At 41.5% G+C, this 14,536-nt stretch overlaps 1 protein-coding gene across 1 annotated transcript in view; it reads right to left on the reverse strand.

The window, feature by feature from the left end:
- LOC133124049 (collagen alpha-1(VI) chain-like) overlaps positions 1-7,410 on the reverse strand; it is a 40,694-nt gene extending 33,284 nt beyond the window's left edge. The window contains exons 1-3 of the mRNA XM_061234891.1: positions 7,178-7,410; positions 1,586-1,715; positions 742-942 (exon numbers count right to left, since the gene is read on the reverse strand). Coding sequence (XP_061090875.1) covers positions 742-942; positions 1,586-1,715; positions 7,178-7,268 — 422 coding nt within the window. The 5' untranslated portion in view covers positions 7,269-7,410. The remainder of the gene's footprint in view (positions 1-741; positions 943-1,585; positions 1,716-7,177) is intronic.
- Positions 7,411-14,536: the final 7,126 nt, after the last annotated feature.

Here is a 14,536-nt window from a genome sequence, read left to right on the forward strand (position 1 = left end):
ACGTCTGTTACTATTTGGGTATTGTTTTTGTATTACAGTACATCCGTTGGTCCTGGCACTCATTAAAAATTGGTTTGCCTCCTATTCTGTCAAAAGACCATTCCAGATGTTTTCAGATACAGTATATGACTCATGTGTCTACTTTTTTTTCTGTGTTCAACATAGTATGTGGCCAGTGTTATAGCACTATAGGCCTATATAGTACTATTTTTCATATTCAGTGTTATAGCATTATAGGCCTATATAGTACTATTTTTCATATTCAGTGTTATAGCACTATAGGCCTATATAGTACTATTTTTCATATTCAGTGTTATAGCACTATAGGCCTATATAGTACTATTTTTTCATATTCAGTGTTATAGCACTATAGACCTATATAGTACTATTTTTCATAGCATATAGGCAAGCCAGTGTGCATGTGTGTCGCTGTGTGGGCGTGTGTGTCCACAGGTGTACATTTGATCATTTGTGTACATGTGCACGAGTATGTACTGTATGAGTATTTCTGTGTACGCATACACTGTATATGCACAGTATACACATAGTATATCCCAATGTCTATATGCATATTCAGTGCGTGCATGTGTGTGTGTGAGATAGAGAGAGATAGAGAGAAAGTGCACGTGTTCATATATGCGTGCATTACAGTGTATATGTTACAGTATTTGAATGTGTGTCTATGGCTGTGCAGAAGAAAACAGATTACAAGAATACAAAATTCGGCCTCCGGACACTCACCCGCCCAGCAGTTCTGCTACGCCCCGCTTGATGGCGCAATCGGTGTAGGTGCCCTTTCCTATGTAAGTGATCATGTCTACATTCTGCTTTAGCGTGTTGCGTTCAGCATTCAAGTCACTCAGCTCATGGACCATCACGATGTCGTCACTGTAGTGCAGTGCTCCTGAGTTCCAAATCAAGTATCGGTCACATGGTTGACGCCTAGGAAATGCAGAGATTAACACAAAAAGAAAAGCATGTCCAATCGATTATTTACACGTCAAAAGTAACAATTTAATTATATATTGAATACAAAAGCTGAATGATTTAACATGTGTCCTTACATATCAATGCATAGCCCTATGTCATCTGTTGTAGTGCCCTCTCTGTGTCCTCAGGTTTATCATCTGAATCATTTCATTGGAGGCTTTGTGTATAGTCAAGAGCATTGATATCTAACATGAGCCTTTTAGAGCAGAAATGGGACTCATAATGACTGGTTGTAGGTCTGGTAAATGGGAAGGCAATACAATCAAAATATCAATGTCTTTTTCATAGTAAGCTGTTGCAATACATTACCCCATCACATCACATCACAAATCTAGTGGACCCAACAGACTCAAAAAATTCTGAGCAAAATGTAACAAACATGTTCAATGTAAACTTCATGTTCATTTAACACAATGATTGGGACATACTGTAACAGGAAGTTCTGCCAATTGAATTTACTACTATGGTTTCGCCTGACATTCCATGTTTCATTCAGCTGCTGGCTATCTATAAAAATGACACTCTCAGGGCCAGGAGCGGACTCCACCTCCTCGCTCTTACAGGTTGGAGCTTCTGGTCATGATTCAGTACATACATGTCTTTCAGCTCATCAATGAAGGTCTTGGTGAAGGCCTTGATCTGGTCGATGTAGAAATCTGGGGGCTTTGCCCGAAGTGCAACACTCTCAGAGGTATCCAGTACAAAGAACAAATCCACAGGACATTCTGAGGGGAGACAGGAACACATTGCAGGTACTGTCTTCCTTACTGCACTAAACCACTGGAGCACTGTAAGGGAAGGCCTGATGTCCACACTGTTTAAAACTATGAAGCATTTGATTGGTATTATAATGAGCGCAGTAGTACTATACACTATACTGTGCTCTTTATTAGGAACACCTTTACACCTACTTATTCATGTGACTATCTAATCAGCCAATTGTGTGGCAGCAGTGCAATGCATACAATCATGCAGATACGGTCTAGAGCTTCAGTTAATGTTCACATCAACTATCAGAATGGGGAAGAAATGGCGTCTAAGTGACTTACTCAATTTAAATCCAATGGATCCCGACACAACACCACTGATTATGTCCGTAGTTCAAAAGCATGCATGCTTTTTCTAATTTCATGACTGTATTCTATTAAATTTCAATTAGACCTCCTAATTCCACACTTTGATAATGAATTGTCCATAGACTTAACATCACGAAACACAATGCTAACTTGGATGATGCTAATCCGACGTTCTATGTTATGCCATTATGTTTGGCAACGTTATTGCGTGCAGGTCGTAGCTAGCTAGATAGCATTACATATCACACTGGCAAGCACTCAATTTGTGAAAAGTGTTGGAAACAGTAAAGCGAGGGCCAGCTAGGTCGGCGTACATGAATAGAAAACGTTCATCTAAATCGTCAGCTATGTTAATGTTAGTTTATTAGGCTAGTCATAAACACCAACAGTGAGTGAGTTCACTTGGCTAGATTTTCTGACTTGTTTTCCCATCTGTTTTTCTGTACATTTGTTTTTCTTTTGTTTTTGGATTTTCTGGTTTTGATCTTTGCCTGGTTTTGGACTCCCCATGTTTTTTGGATTTCGTGATTGTACTTTCGCCTGTGTGGACTGCCTTCCTGTTTTTGAACTCTGCCTGTTTGCTGACTACTCTTCTGATCACCCTGCATATATCTGTCTGCCTGGATTACGACCATTGCCTGTTCCTGGATTACATTTTGGGTCAGCCCTTTGTTAATGAAGCCTGCCATATTCTTATCCCTGTCTGTAATGCTCTGTTCTGTTTTAGTGCTATTATTGTTTATTCTTGTTATTTATTCATATTCATTCAAATCTGGTTATTGTTGCCCATTTCAGTTATTGCATTCATGATCCCCTATTATGTCTGCGTCTGAATGTTTCTGAGCCCGGGTCACTCCCCTGTCTGCGTGCTTCACTATTTGGGTGGTTTCGTTAGTTTCTTCCAGCCTCGCATTCGTTACTTCCAACTTCTCTTAATTGTTAAATGTTGTAAAGCACTATTCTTACTAACTACTACTAATTTAGATATTGTACAGTCTAATCCGATTAATACACTTACTGTCTGTCTAACTAACAAACTAGCAGTCACTTTAATTGGGTAGTTTAGATTTAATCATGTAACTAACTCACTAACGTATCTCCTAGCTTTCCATGCTGTTCTATAACTCCGCCTTCCTATGCTATCCCTGATTACTTGCTTACTATCACTACGTCTTCACTCTATGCAAATGTCTACTCCCGATATGAAACATGTAATTTTTTAATGTGTGTTTACGTGCATCCAGTCCGTGTTTTCGTCTCCCCGTTATTGTATTATTACCCTATTATGTTTCCCACCTGTTGTCTATTTGTTTAGCCCACCTTTCTCCAGATCCCCACCAGATTGTCACCTTCCCTCATGTATTTAAACCTCAGACTCCACAGTACTTGTTGTCAGAACGTTGATCATATTCAGTTATTTAAGTACGCCTGTTTACTGAGATTCTTATGACACCCCTTTGTTTTGATTTCCGAGTTTGCCTTGCCCTCTTGTTTTGGTTGCCCATCTGTTTCTTTGGCTTTTGATTATTTGCTCCGCCTTCTCGACTCAGATTTTTCCCTCAGCCCTTTTGTACCTTTTTCTGACTCCTGGATTTTGACCTTTGATCGTTTTTTTGACTATTCTTTTGCATTCTGATTTGGGCATTGTCTGTTGATCTCTTGGCTCTGAACCTTGGACTGAATAAACAACGTTTCTGGATTATGCATTGGTCTGCTTTTGGGTCCTCAGTGCAGTACATAACAGAGTCTGCGCATGGTTCTTCTGTCCGGCGTTCTGACAAAAAGTAGTTATACCTTGCTTGCTAGCTGGCTAGCTGACTCGCTAATATGGGATATTTCTCATTATTGTTACACATGAGAGAACATATAATCTCAGTAGGAAAGGTAACTTTATATGCAAATACCATGTTGGTGGCAGACAAATGGTGTATCCTTAAGATTTGACTGAAGAAATGTGTTTTAGACAGCAGAATTATCATTGAAATGGAAAATAATTTTGCAAGCTATACTTTTAAGTTATGCATCTAGCTATGCATGAAACAAAACCTTCGATTTAGAACTCACTTCAACCAAGAATTTTTTTTGCCAGTAGATGGATTCCGAGTATAATAAATGGGGACAGTTACAGTTAGCTATTGGGCTGAATAGATTCCTTTAGCCAAGTTCTCAGCCAAGGGTTTGACTTTTAATGCATATTTATAATGACCTATCAAGTATTCATTGAACCTCCTGGTGTAAAAACTAAGTCGATGTTTAAAGTGAAATGGTTGCATTTACTGAAAGCCAAAGACAGGCAATTAAATTGATGTGATTATTTGTGTGATTAATGTGATTAATTGTACTTTTAAGTGGGACCTTGTGCTCAATTTGAATCCTCTCAGTTCTATATAACTATATATTTATTTGTCCAAAACTTACAATAAATATTTTTTTCTTCACAAACATTTCGGCAAGTGAATTTTGGAAAATTTTGAACTGTTTCCAAGGAAATAATTAGCATCTGTATTGAAGTCAAAGGATTTTGATTGCATCCAGGCCCCAATCTCTAAATCTAAATCTGGCCACAAGCAAAAAACCATATTTACTTCCACAAAATTAGATCTAAATAGAGTGGAGCTGGATCGCAGTAAACTTAATGGTCAATATTTTGGTGAGCTAGGGGGTGCGTTGATAGGTTATAAACACAACAGTGCTACAACAGAATCTACAGGATCCAACAAGTTATTCAAATGTTCCTGTTAAATTCACAGCAGGGAACATGGAAACAGCCTTGTTGGCTTGTAAATGTCTATGGCACTGGTGGTCAGTATTTTCTGAGGTTCATGCTTATAAACAGGGAATGTGACTTTATTCCTGTCTTATGAATACTTTAAAAATAGCACTTAGTGAAGAAAATCAGTTGCTTTAGCAGTGTGTTTGGGCTCCTTGTCCTGCTTCAAGTTGAAGCACCGTCCAATGAGTTTTGAGGCATTTGGTTGGATCTGAGCAGATACGATGTTTATTTACACTAAATAATTAATTCTGTTGCTGCTGAGAGAGACAAGCAATAACCACAATTAGTTTAATTTCATATCCAATGTGCTGGATTAGTTACTTAAAGGTACAACAGGTAATTTTGGATGGCGAAGAGAGGAATTGCAACAACAAACAACCTCAGATCACAACACTGTTTAAGCTTCCCACAGTCTATGAATATAACGTGTAATATACAGCATTATTATACAGTTCAATGCCCTCTTGCACTATTTTTGAAATCTGAGAGTGACAAACGCAACTGACCCTGCCGTCTTTTCATAGTGCTCTCGTAAGTAAATGTTCACCGAACAGGTGACTTCATGAAATTTTGACTTTGGTGAGCTTTCCTTTTCCCTTACTTCCAAGGAAAAAGCAAAAGGAGTGAGTCTTCCGGTAAATGTCATCCTACTCTGACCTAACTCATAAGAACCAAGGAAAACGCTGCCTGATCACGGGCAACCTACAACATTCATTCATTCATTATCCTAACCCGCTTATCCTGAACACAGTCACAGGGGGCTGGAACCTATCCCAGCATTCATTGGGCGAAAGGCAGGAATACACCCTGGACAGGTCACCAGTCAGTCACAGGGCACACAGACCATTCACTCACACACTCATACCTATGGGCAAATTAGAATCTCCAATCAACCTATCCTGCATGTCTTTGGACTGTGGGAGGAAACCGGAGTACCCGGAGGAAACCCACGGAAACACGGGGAGAACATGCAAACTCCACACAGAGAGGTCTCGGCCGACGGGGATTCGAACCCAGGACCTCCTTGCTGTGAGGCGGCAGTGCTACCCACTGCACCATCCGTGCCACCTAACCTACAACAGAATACACAAATACAAAACTTAACCGGAAAAGTAAACGCAAAACGAAAACACGGCAGCTCAAAATGTAAAAAATAAAATGTCAGCAAAATCTACTAAAAGCACTTAAAATGGAAACCCAAGCCATTCAACTGCAGTCTTCATGCTTTTATTCAGTGAATACCTAATAAAGTGCCATAAATTCCAAATATAGCATTTACTGAAGCATATTTGCCATAGTATAATGCCAAATTGTATTCCATAAAAGGTTGAATGGCTTTCAAACTTAATACAGCATACGATTACCCTAAGAAAAGACCAGTTCTAAAAAGACCAGGAAACACCTATAATGCTCTAAGGTAAGGGAATGGAAAATAACTCATGCAATAATCCAAGGCCAGGATCTGTGAGTTATTATATTTATATGCCTAGTATATGTCCACGTGTATGACGACAGGTTCCTTCAAAGAGGGAGGTTCGTAGAGTGGGAATGGCCGGGAGATAACATGGGTAATGACGCGGTTGAAATGTTGCCAGCAGTTATGGAAGATTGCAGTTACACGAACTTTGCCGTACTAACCGCGAAACACGTCTTGGTTGTAGATGTTTGGCTGGAATAGCCCTGTACTGTAAATACGTATGGAAGGCTTACAGTTTCCAACCTGGGCAGAGCACTGATTGAGGCACCGATAGGAGCGGATTTGGCAAAGTGCTCCCTTTCGTTCGTTGTTGACATTAATTACTGTTCCCATTTCTGCAGTATCCAGTACCAATAGAGTTAAAATTAATGTATGCTATTGAATGTCAGTATAAAAAATAAAAAAACATGCCAGATACATCAACTGTTGCTGTACATTAATGATTGCACTAGGTTATCTATAGGCTATTTAAGATTCAAAATGTAGCCTAATGCTTTAACCAAATAGCTCAAACAACGTTCAACACGAAGCAATGATAATTTTAAATAGCCTTTTTCTTCATAAAAAAATAAGGGTTTGCATTGATACCCTTATGCATTCTGTATTAGGCTTGATATTAGTGTATAAATACAACCTCAAATAAATGCTCCGACTAATATAATGGACATTGACAGATGCGATTGTTGCAGTTCCTTACAATTACAAGAAAAATTAAATAGAATACTATTTGTTTTGTAATACAATACCACTATATATAGGCTATATACATGCTAAATATGAAACATATAATATATATATATATATATATATAATTTCTATCATAAAATGACGAAAACAGTAGCGTTATAAATATGTTCTTACCTTTAAATCTGGGTCTATCCAACTGAGCTTGCGAGCCTATCCATATTGAGCAAAAGCACAAAACCCCTAAAATATATGCATTTGAAACCATTGTCACTTATGTGTGCGCATGCATGGACTATGTGCATGAAACAGTGAAAAGAAAAATAGTCTCAATAAAATTTGTTTTGAGAACGTTGAAACAGCTTATTAGAGCGATCCACAACTATTTCTCAAGAGCCAAAGTTAGTGGACGGACCATAGGGAGGGTACCGCACCGGGGAGGGTAAGCTGGATGTCAACTTCTCAACTGCAAAGAGGGCGGAGGAAGACGTCATGAAGCTCTCGCTATAGTAAATGATTTCCTGGGTTAGCGTTCGAGATTTTCGCTCTTATACTTTGTTTTACTCGTAAACCTTTTAAAATTAACTAATTATATCGGTTATGACGGAATTGCATATGTAGCCTATAGCCAACGGTTGCTTATTTACCGATTCGTGGTTCTTACTAGACGCCTATATAAAGTACTAGATGGCAAAGTAGTTACGTTTTACAGTTTTACGTCACTTATCACTTTTACTGCTACAGACAGTAGCAGTAAATATTTGCGGGCAATAGGCTACATCTATAACCCCGCACTATAGCCTATGTTGCGGAGTCAAAAAATGTATCCTGTAGGTTACATGAGTGGTGCTGCGGAACATGCTGTTTTCTTCGAATTAACATAATTACCATAATCTTACAAGTATGGTTTAATTACGTCGTTAGTTTTGTTATGGTACGCAGTACCTTAAATAGTCGCACGTTTATAGACGCACGCCACTGTAAACACAATTTAGCCTCTATCAACTGCCCCCTATCTTATTTCAGTTCAGTGGCAATAAGAAACTATTACTCTACATTTAGTCATAAGCAGTGTTTACAATGGCACGAGAATATGAATATTGGTAATGATGTAGTGGAGTGTTATTTTTTCCTCCAACATACTGTGTGAATTTGAAAAAGTTCCAGCAGGTTTTGACCTCCGCTTTAGAGATGACAATTTAGGCAGAGGATAACACGGAGGGTTGGGCTGTGAGGCTTTTGATGGTAACCTCCTGCTTCTCGTCCGCGCTGCAGCACAGTGTGTGGAGGAGGAGGGGCGACTGTAGGCTACATCTGCATCTGCTCAAGAGCTCCTGCCAAAACTACAATGTGACCCCACTCTCTGCCACAATAGGGAGACAAGGGAGTAAGAGCTACACGGCGGAATGAAGATGCAATAAATAGCCATCCACTCTCCTCTCAAGTTCTTGAAAGAGAAACAGCGCATCCACTGGTAGCCTACTATCCAGCCCCCCACGAACTGTCACATTCTGATTAGTTGTCGACTGTATTAGGACTAAAAAACTAGGATCAAAAAGAAACAAACACAATAATGACTTTTTTTTTTCAGGTTACATATATCACTATTATTGAAAATATGAATACATTTTTAAAACAAGAATTTCCAAATAGTGGAGATCCACTATTGAGTTGAGTTTGAGAGACTTTGGTGATTTATTATAATATAATTACTTCTTTTTTTTTCCCAGAGGAAGCTTTATTTGTAGTATCAAAAAATAAAATATACAATACATATGCTAAAACTACAGAGCACATTGACACAGTCAATATAACTGATAAAACAGACAGCAGACAGAGCAGTAAATTGACAAGATACATCCCCCACAAATGAAATTACTGGCCTAGAGCCTTTAAAAGCCTTATTGATCCAAGAAAAACATATAGGCCTACTGTAAATTTAAGTGCATCCATAGTATACTTAAAGTAGTTAAAGTATATTTTGCACTTCATGCATTTTCTTAACATACAGTAAAATATTCTTGTATTTACTTTTCGAAAAGTTAATACAAATTTAAGTTGTATTAAGTTGAAATAAATAATGCATTGAAATGTACACTCAGTGAACACTTCATTAGGAATTTATTCGACCTATTTTTTAGACGCATTAAGTCTTCTGCTGCTGTAGCCTATCCACTTATATTTGCCCCTCCTTGTCTTCTGTTCCACGTATTCAGTCTTGCTTCTGTGGTGTCTTGTCTTTAAAATAAGCTAGTACCTTTTTAAATCCTACTCAAAATGTCCCTTAATCACCATAGAAACCAAATATTTGTATAAGAAAAGTACAAAAAACAACATATCAAGGGAGAGAGAAAGAGAGAGAGAGAGAGAGAGAGAGAGAGAGAGAGAGAGAGAGAGAGAAACTACAGAACAGAACTCAAGTATGCACTGATTTCAAATGTGGCTGCCAGGTGTGGTAATGAGAATTTCACAAAATTCTAGCTCTTTTTTATGTTCCTGCTATTTTGAATCCTCCTGACTCCCAAAAGAAAAAGGGTTTTTTTTTTAAATAGAAGAAGAATAATTTAAAAAAAAATAGTAATATAGGTTGGATGACAAAAAGATAATGTAGTGAAAAATTATGAATAATTTTATTTTTATTGAATGGCAGAGACTCATGTCCCCTCCAGAGGACAAAATTAACTGGTGGATGTTTTAAAAATAAATAAATAAATACATTGCTGCCTCATCTTATACAAACTGAATCAGTTGTATTTTTGTGTGCATGTGCATGTGTATATTTGAGTGTGGACATGTGCATTTGTACATGTGTGGGCCCATCCTTGTGACTGCATGTGGGCAGTGTGTGTGTGTGTGCAATTTAATTTGGGTGTTGCCATGATAAAGTTTTGGTTTAATGTGCTTTGCCTGACCACCCTTTAGATGGGGCATCCACCATATGTTTCTTCCTCCATTGTTGGGTAGTCAGCCATAAGACTACATAGATTGCTGCAAGGATGTGTTTTTTGGGGTGGGGGGTCACAGGCATAGGGGCAATAATGGAATGAGGGTGGTGGGAGGCGTGGGGTGAATGGAGTGTATTATATATAATGTGGAAATGAGAACCAAATGCTTGGTTTTTTTCTGTTATGGAGCCAGGACTCATTTCTGGATTAAATTCCATTAGCAGAGATTGACATTTGGAAAGACCTCACTGGGTCCTTTCCACTGATCTCATTCTGCTTATAAAAATATATTTATTTAATTCTCAGAAAGGAACAGATGATGAAAAAAAAATACATCTGGTAGTGATGTGTCTTTGATAGCTTGGTCTCAGTGTAAATCTAGGAAATGGCGTGGCAGCAATTCAGCTCATGAAGGAATTGAACACAGCTGGGGAGGCAGGCTTTCTGTGTGCGTGGAGGTAAATGACATGGCATTTGACATCAGAGGCTGAACCACCTGAAGGTTGCCTGGATACAGCCCTCCTGACAGAGAGGAGCCATGACCTTTGACCCCGCCTTGAACATGTTTATTATGACTTGGGAATGATATTGGAAGGTGACTTTAATTTTGACGCAGGAATGCAGGGATAAAGAGTTGGGTTTCTCCAAATGACATTATGTTCACAGCATGACATTGTTATTTGCAGGGACAGCTTCATATCCAGAATGAAGCAAGACCCTGAAGAAACGTAATTATCCTGTCAAAGACAGGCTCCACCTGTCCCTGACTGACTATTCCCTGGATCCATGCAAAATTTCAGATTAAAATCAGAAGAACAGAAGTTTATTAACATTAATGAGACAAGGCTTCAGGTGAAAAAAAGATAATAAAAGACGACAATCTGTGAAAACAATTGTAAAATGTGCAAATTGGTTTTACACTTGTGGAATCTGGCTGTTGTCAAAGCTTGTGTCAAAAATCCCTGGAGTCATGACTGCAAACAAGCTGTTAAAAGCAGCTATAGTTTGTGTAAGTCAATTATCCTGATTATCCTGCAACGTTTTTGGACACCACTGTCTTTTTACTTGTCATCTTGAGAAATTAACCACATATTCCTACTCACTCTCCGGCCTGATTTGGTTTGTGATATTTCCAACAGCTTCATTTTATTCAGCTTTCTTATGATCTGGTTCTTTTGATGTTTTGCATGTGGTCTCAATAGGACTGTTGGGAGCTCCCTGCATAACGTTCGGCTCAAACAGACAAACAACATAAACCCATCACTGAAACAATTTTATTGTTTATTAACTATACATTTGTGCGACATTGGACTCTTTGATTAGATTAAAAGTGGACTCTTCCTTTTTATGTTTGCATGCTTTATTTGACCTAATGTCAGAGTGAATAGGAATGCATGCAAAGTCTTCTTGAGACGGGTGCGTGGGGGTTGGACCCAAAATGCACGACTCAGAAACAATAGTAAGATAAAGTCCCGTTAGGGCTTTATTCGGGACGAGTCCCAGGAGCGTAGTCAATACAAACAAAGTCCATACATGAAGATCCAGCCAAACAAATACAAAACGAACAAAAAGCACGGTGCCGAGGGAAGAGGCAATCTCGTAGTCGGTAGGCGTGCGGGGAGGTCCGGTAGCAGGAGAGCAGTCAGCGGGGCAGATGAACAGGCGGACGGCAGGCAGAGGCGTAGTCGTGGGCGAAGCGGGAGTCGAAACCATGAAACAATCAGCGGGGCAAAAGTACATAAACGGTAGGCGGGGACGTAGTCGAAAAACAAAACGAAGGTCACAAAACAGAAATCAATGGTCGATGGTCAGTAACAGGCTTGGATCGTAACGTGTAATCAAGACAGTAAGTAATGCTCAAGAGTTGCGTGAAAAGACAGAGGCAGACAATTTCGCAGTGAACAGTTGCGCGACTGGGCTATAAATGCAGGTGTAGACAGGTGTAGACAATTAGTAAGAGCGTAGCAAGGAAATGGAAAACAGGTGCGATGGATGACAAGTTTAACAAGGAGATTAGTAATCGTTAGTAATAAACCTATCCTGCCCTAGCATTAGTAAATTAGTAAATGACATGCACAAGAAACGTAAGGTAACATGAACACATGATTAGTCTTGTTAGTTTCTACCCAATCCTGATCTAGCGTTAGTAGTTTTAGTAAATAGACAAATAGAACATAAGGGGAGTGAAGGACAGAACGAGAGAGAGAGAGAGAGAGAGAGAAGGTGGAACGCAAGGTTTGCGGAAAAACATGTAAAAGTGTATGCATAACAACGACCAGTTAACTAAACAATAAACATGCATCGAAACATAACACAACGCGAAACTAAGACGATAATCACTCAACATAACCAGGTAATAAAATCGTACGATAACATAACTAAACATGACAAGAAAATAAATCGTAACGAAACATAACTAGACAACATGACGAACCTAGACAACATAATACATGATAAAACACTACGTGACTAAGACAACATGAATAAACATAAATCAACATAAAACATGGTGAGACAGACCTGAAACGTGACAGGACCCCCCCCTTAACGACCGACTCCTGGCGGTCCTTGGAATTTATCAGGGTGGTCACGATGGAAGTCTCTGATAAGCGATTTGTCCAGAATGAGACTGGGAGCGACCCAGGAACGCTCCTCAGGGCCATAGCCCTCCCAGTCAACCAAGTATTGCACCCCACGGCCCCTCTTACGAATGTTCAAGAGTTTCTTAACCGTGAATGCGGGGTGGTTGTCAATAATGCGGGGGGGAGGTGGTGGGGGATCCGGGGGGCATATGGGGTGAGAGGATACGGGCTTAATACATGAAACATGGAATGTGGGGTGAATCTTAAGGGAAGCAGGGAGTGACAGTTTAACAGAGGAAGGATTGATGATTTTGTGGATCTTAAAGGGACCAATAAAGCGGGGTTGCAGTTTGTGGGAAGTGGCTTGGAGGGGAATGTCCTTAGTGGACAGCCAGACGGAGTCACCTGGTTTGTAGGCCAGGGCTGGAGTGCGGTGGCGATCAGCAAAACGCCGATTACGGTCTGCCGTGCTTAGCAGCGCGGCCTTGGCATCCCTCCAAACCTTGGCGCACCGTTTCATGTGGATGGCGAGGGAGGGAACAGCGATCTCGGCTTCTTGGTCAGGGAACAGTGGAGGTTGGTAGCCCAGGGAGACCTCAAAAGGTGATTTTCCGGTGGCAGCGCAGGGTAAGGTGTTGTGTGCGTATTCCACCCAGGTAAGCATCTTGCTCCAGCCGGCTGGATTCCTTGCCGATACGCAGCGTAGAGCGGCCCCCAGATCCTGATTGGCCCTCTCCGTTTGGCCATTGGACTGAGGGTGGTAGCCCGAAGAGAGGCTAGCTGTGGCCCCGAGGGCCACGCAGAATGCCTTCCAAACTTGGGAGATGAATTGGGGGCCGCGGTCAGAAACGATGTCCGAGGGAAGTCCGTGAATGCGGAATACTTCTCTCACCAGAACCTCTGCGGTTTCTTGGGCGGTGGGCAATCCAGCCAGGGGGATGAAGTGTGCCGCTTTGCTGAATCGGTCCACCACAGTGAGGATGGTGGTGTTACCTTCGGAAGGGGGAAGTCCGGTAACAAAGTCCACGCCGATGTGGCTCCAGGGTCGGCTGGGCACAGGCAGAGGTTGGAGTAAGCCAGCAGGGGCTTGGTGGGAGGCCTTGCTTCTGGCACAGGTGGTACAGGCCTTGATGAAGCGTCTGGTGTCGGGGATCATGGTACTCCACCAGAATTTCCGTTTCAGCACCGCCAAGGTGCGGGTAAAGCCGGGATGGCAGGAAAGGAGGGATGAATGGGCCCATTGCAGCACCTGTGTCCGAGCGGCTGAGGGGACGTATAGGCGTAATCCGGGGTTGGACCTGGGATCGGGCTCTTCCCGTAGAGCCCTCTGGATCACCGCCTCGATCTTCCATGTGACGGATCCGATGGTGCAGGAGGTAGGAAGGATGTTTTCGGGGATCTCACGCTCAGAACAGGTGTTGAATTGACGGGACAGGGCATCGGGCTTAACGTTCTTCGAACCTGGACGGTAGGTGAGAGAGAAGTTGAACCTCCCGAAGAACAGCGCCCATCTTGCCTGTCGAGAATTCAGCCTTTTGGCTGTCTGGAGGTATGCCAGGTTCTTGTGGTCGGTCCAAACGATGAACGGCTTCTCGGCCCCCTCCAGCCAATGTCTCCACTCCTCCAGCGCCAGTTTGACTGCCAGCAGCTCACGGTTTCCAACGTCGTAGTTCCTCTCCGCCGGGGACAGCTTCTTGGAGAAGAAGGTGCAGGGGTGTAGTCGGTTGTCAGCGGCCGCCACCTGAGAGAGCACTGCTCCCACCCCTGTGTCGGAAGCGTCCGTCTCGACCACAAACTGGCGGGTGGGGTCGGGGTGTACCAGGATGGGAGCGGAAGCGAACAGTCTCTTGACCTTGGTGAAGGCCGTCTCAGCTTCGGGGCTCCACCGGAATGGCACCGCTGGGGACGTGAGCTTGGTTAGGGGAGAGACCACTTGACTGTAGGAACGGATGAACCTACGGTAGAAATTGGCGAATCCCAAGAAGCGCTGGAGTTGCTTGCGTGAGGTG

Source organism: Conger conger, chromosome 3 (genome assembly GCF_963514075.1).
Source record: "Conger conger chromosome 3, fConCon1.1, whole genome shotgun sequence".
Lineage (NCBI taxonomy): Eukaryota > Metazoa > Chordata > Actinopteri > Anguilliformes > Congridae > Conger > Conger conger.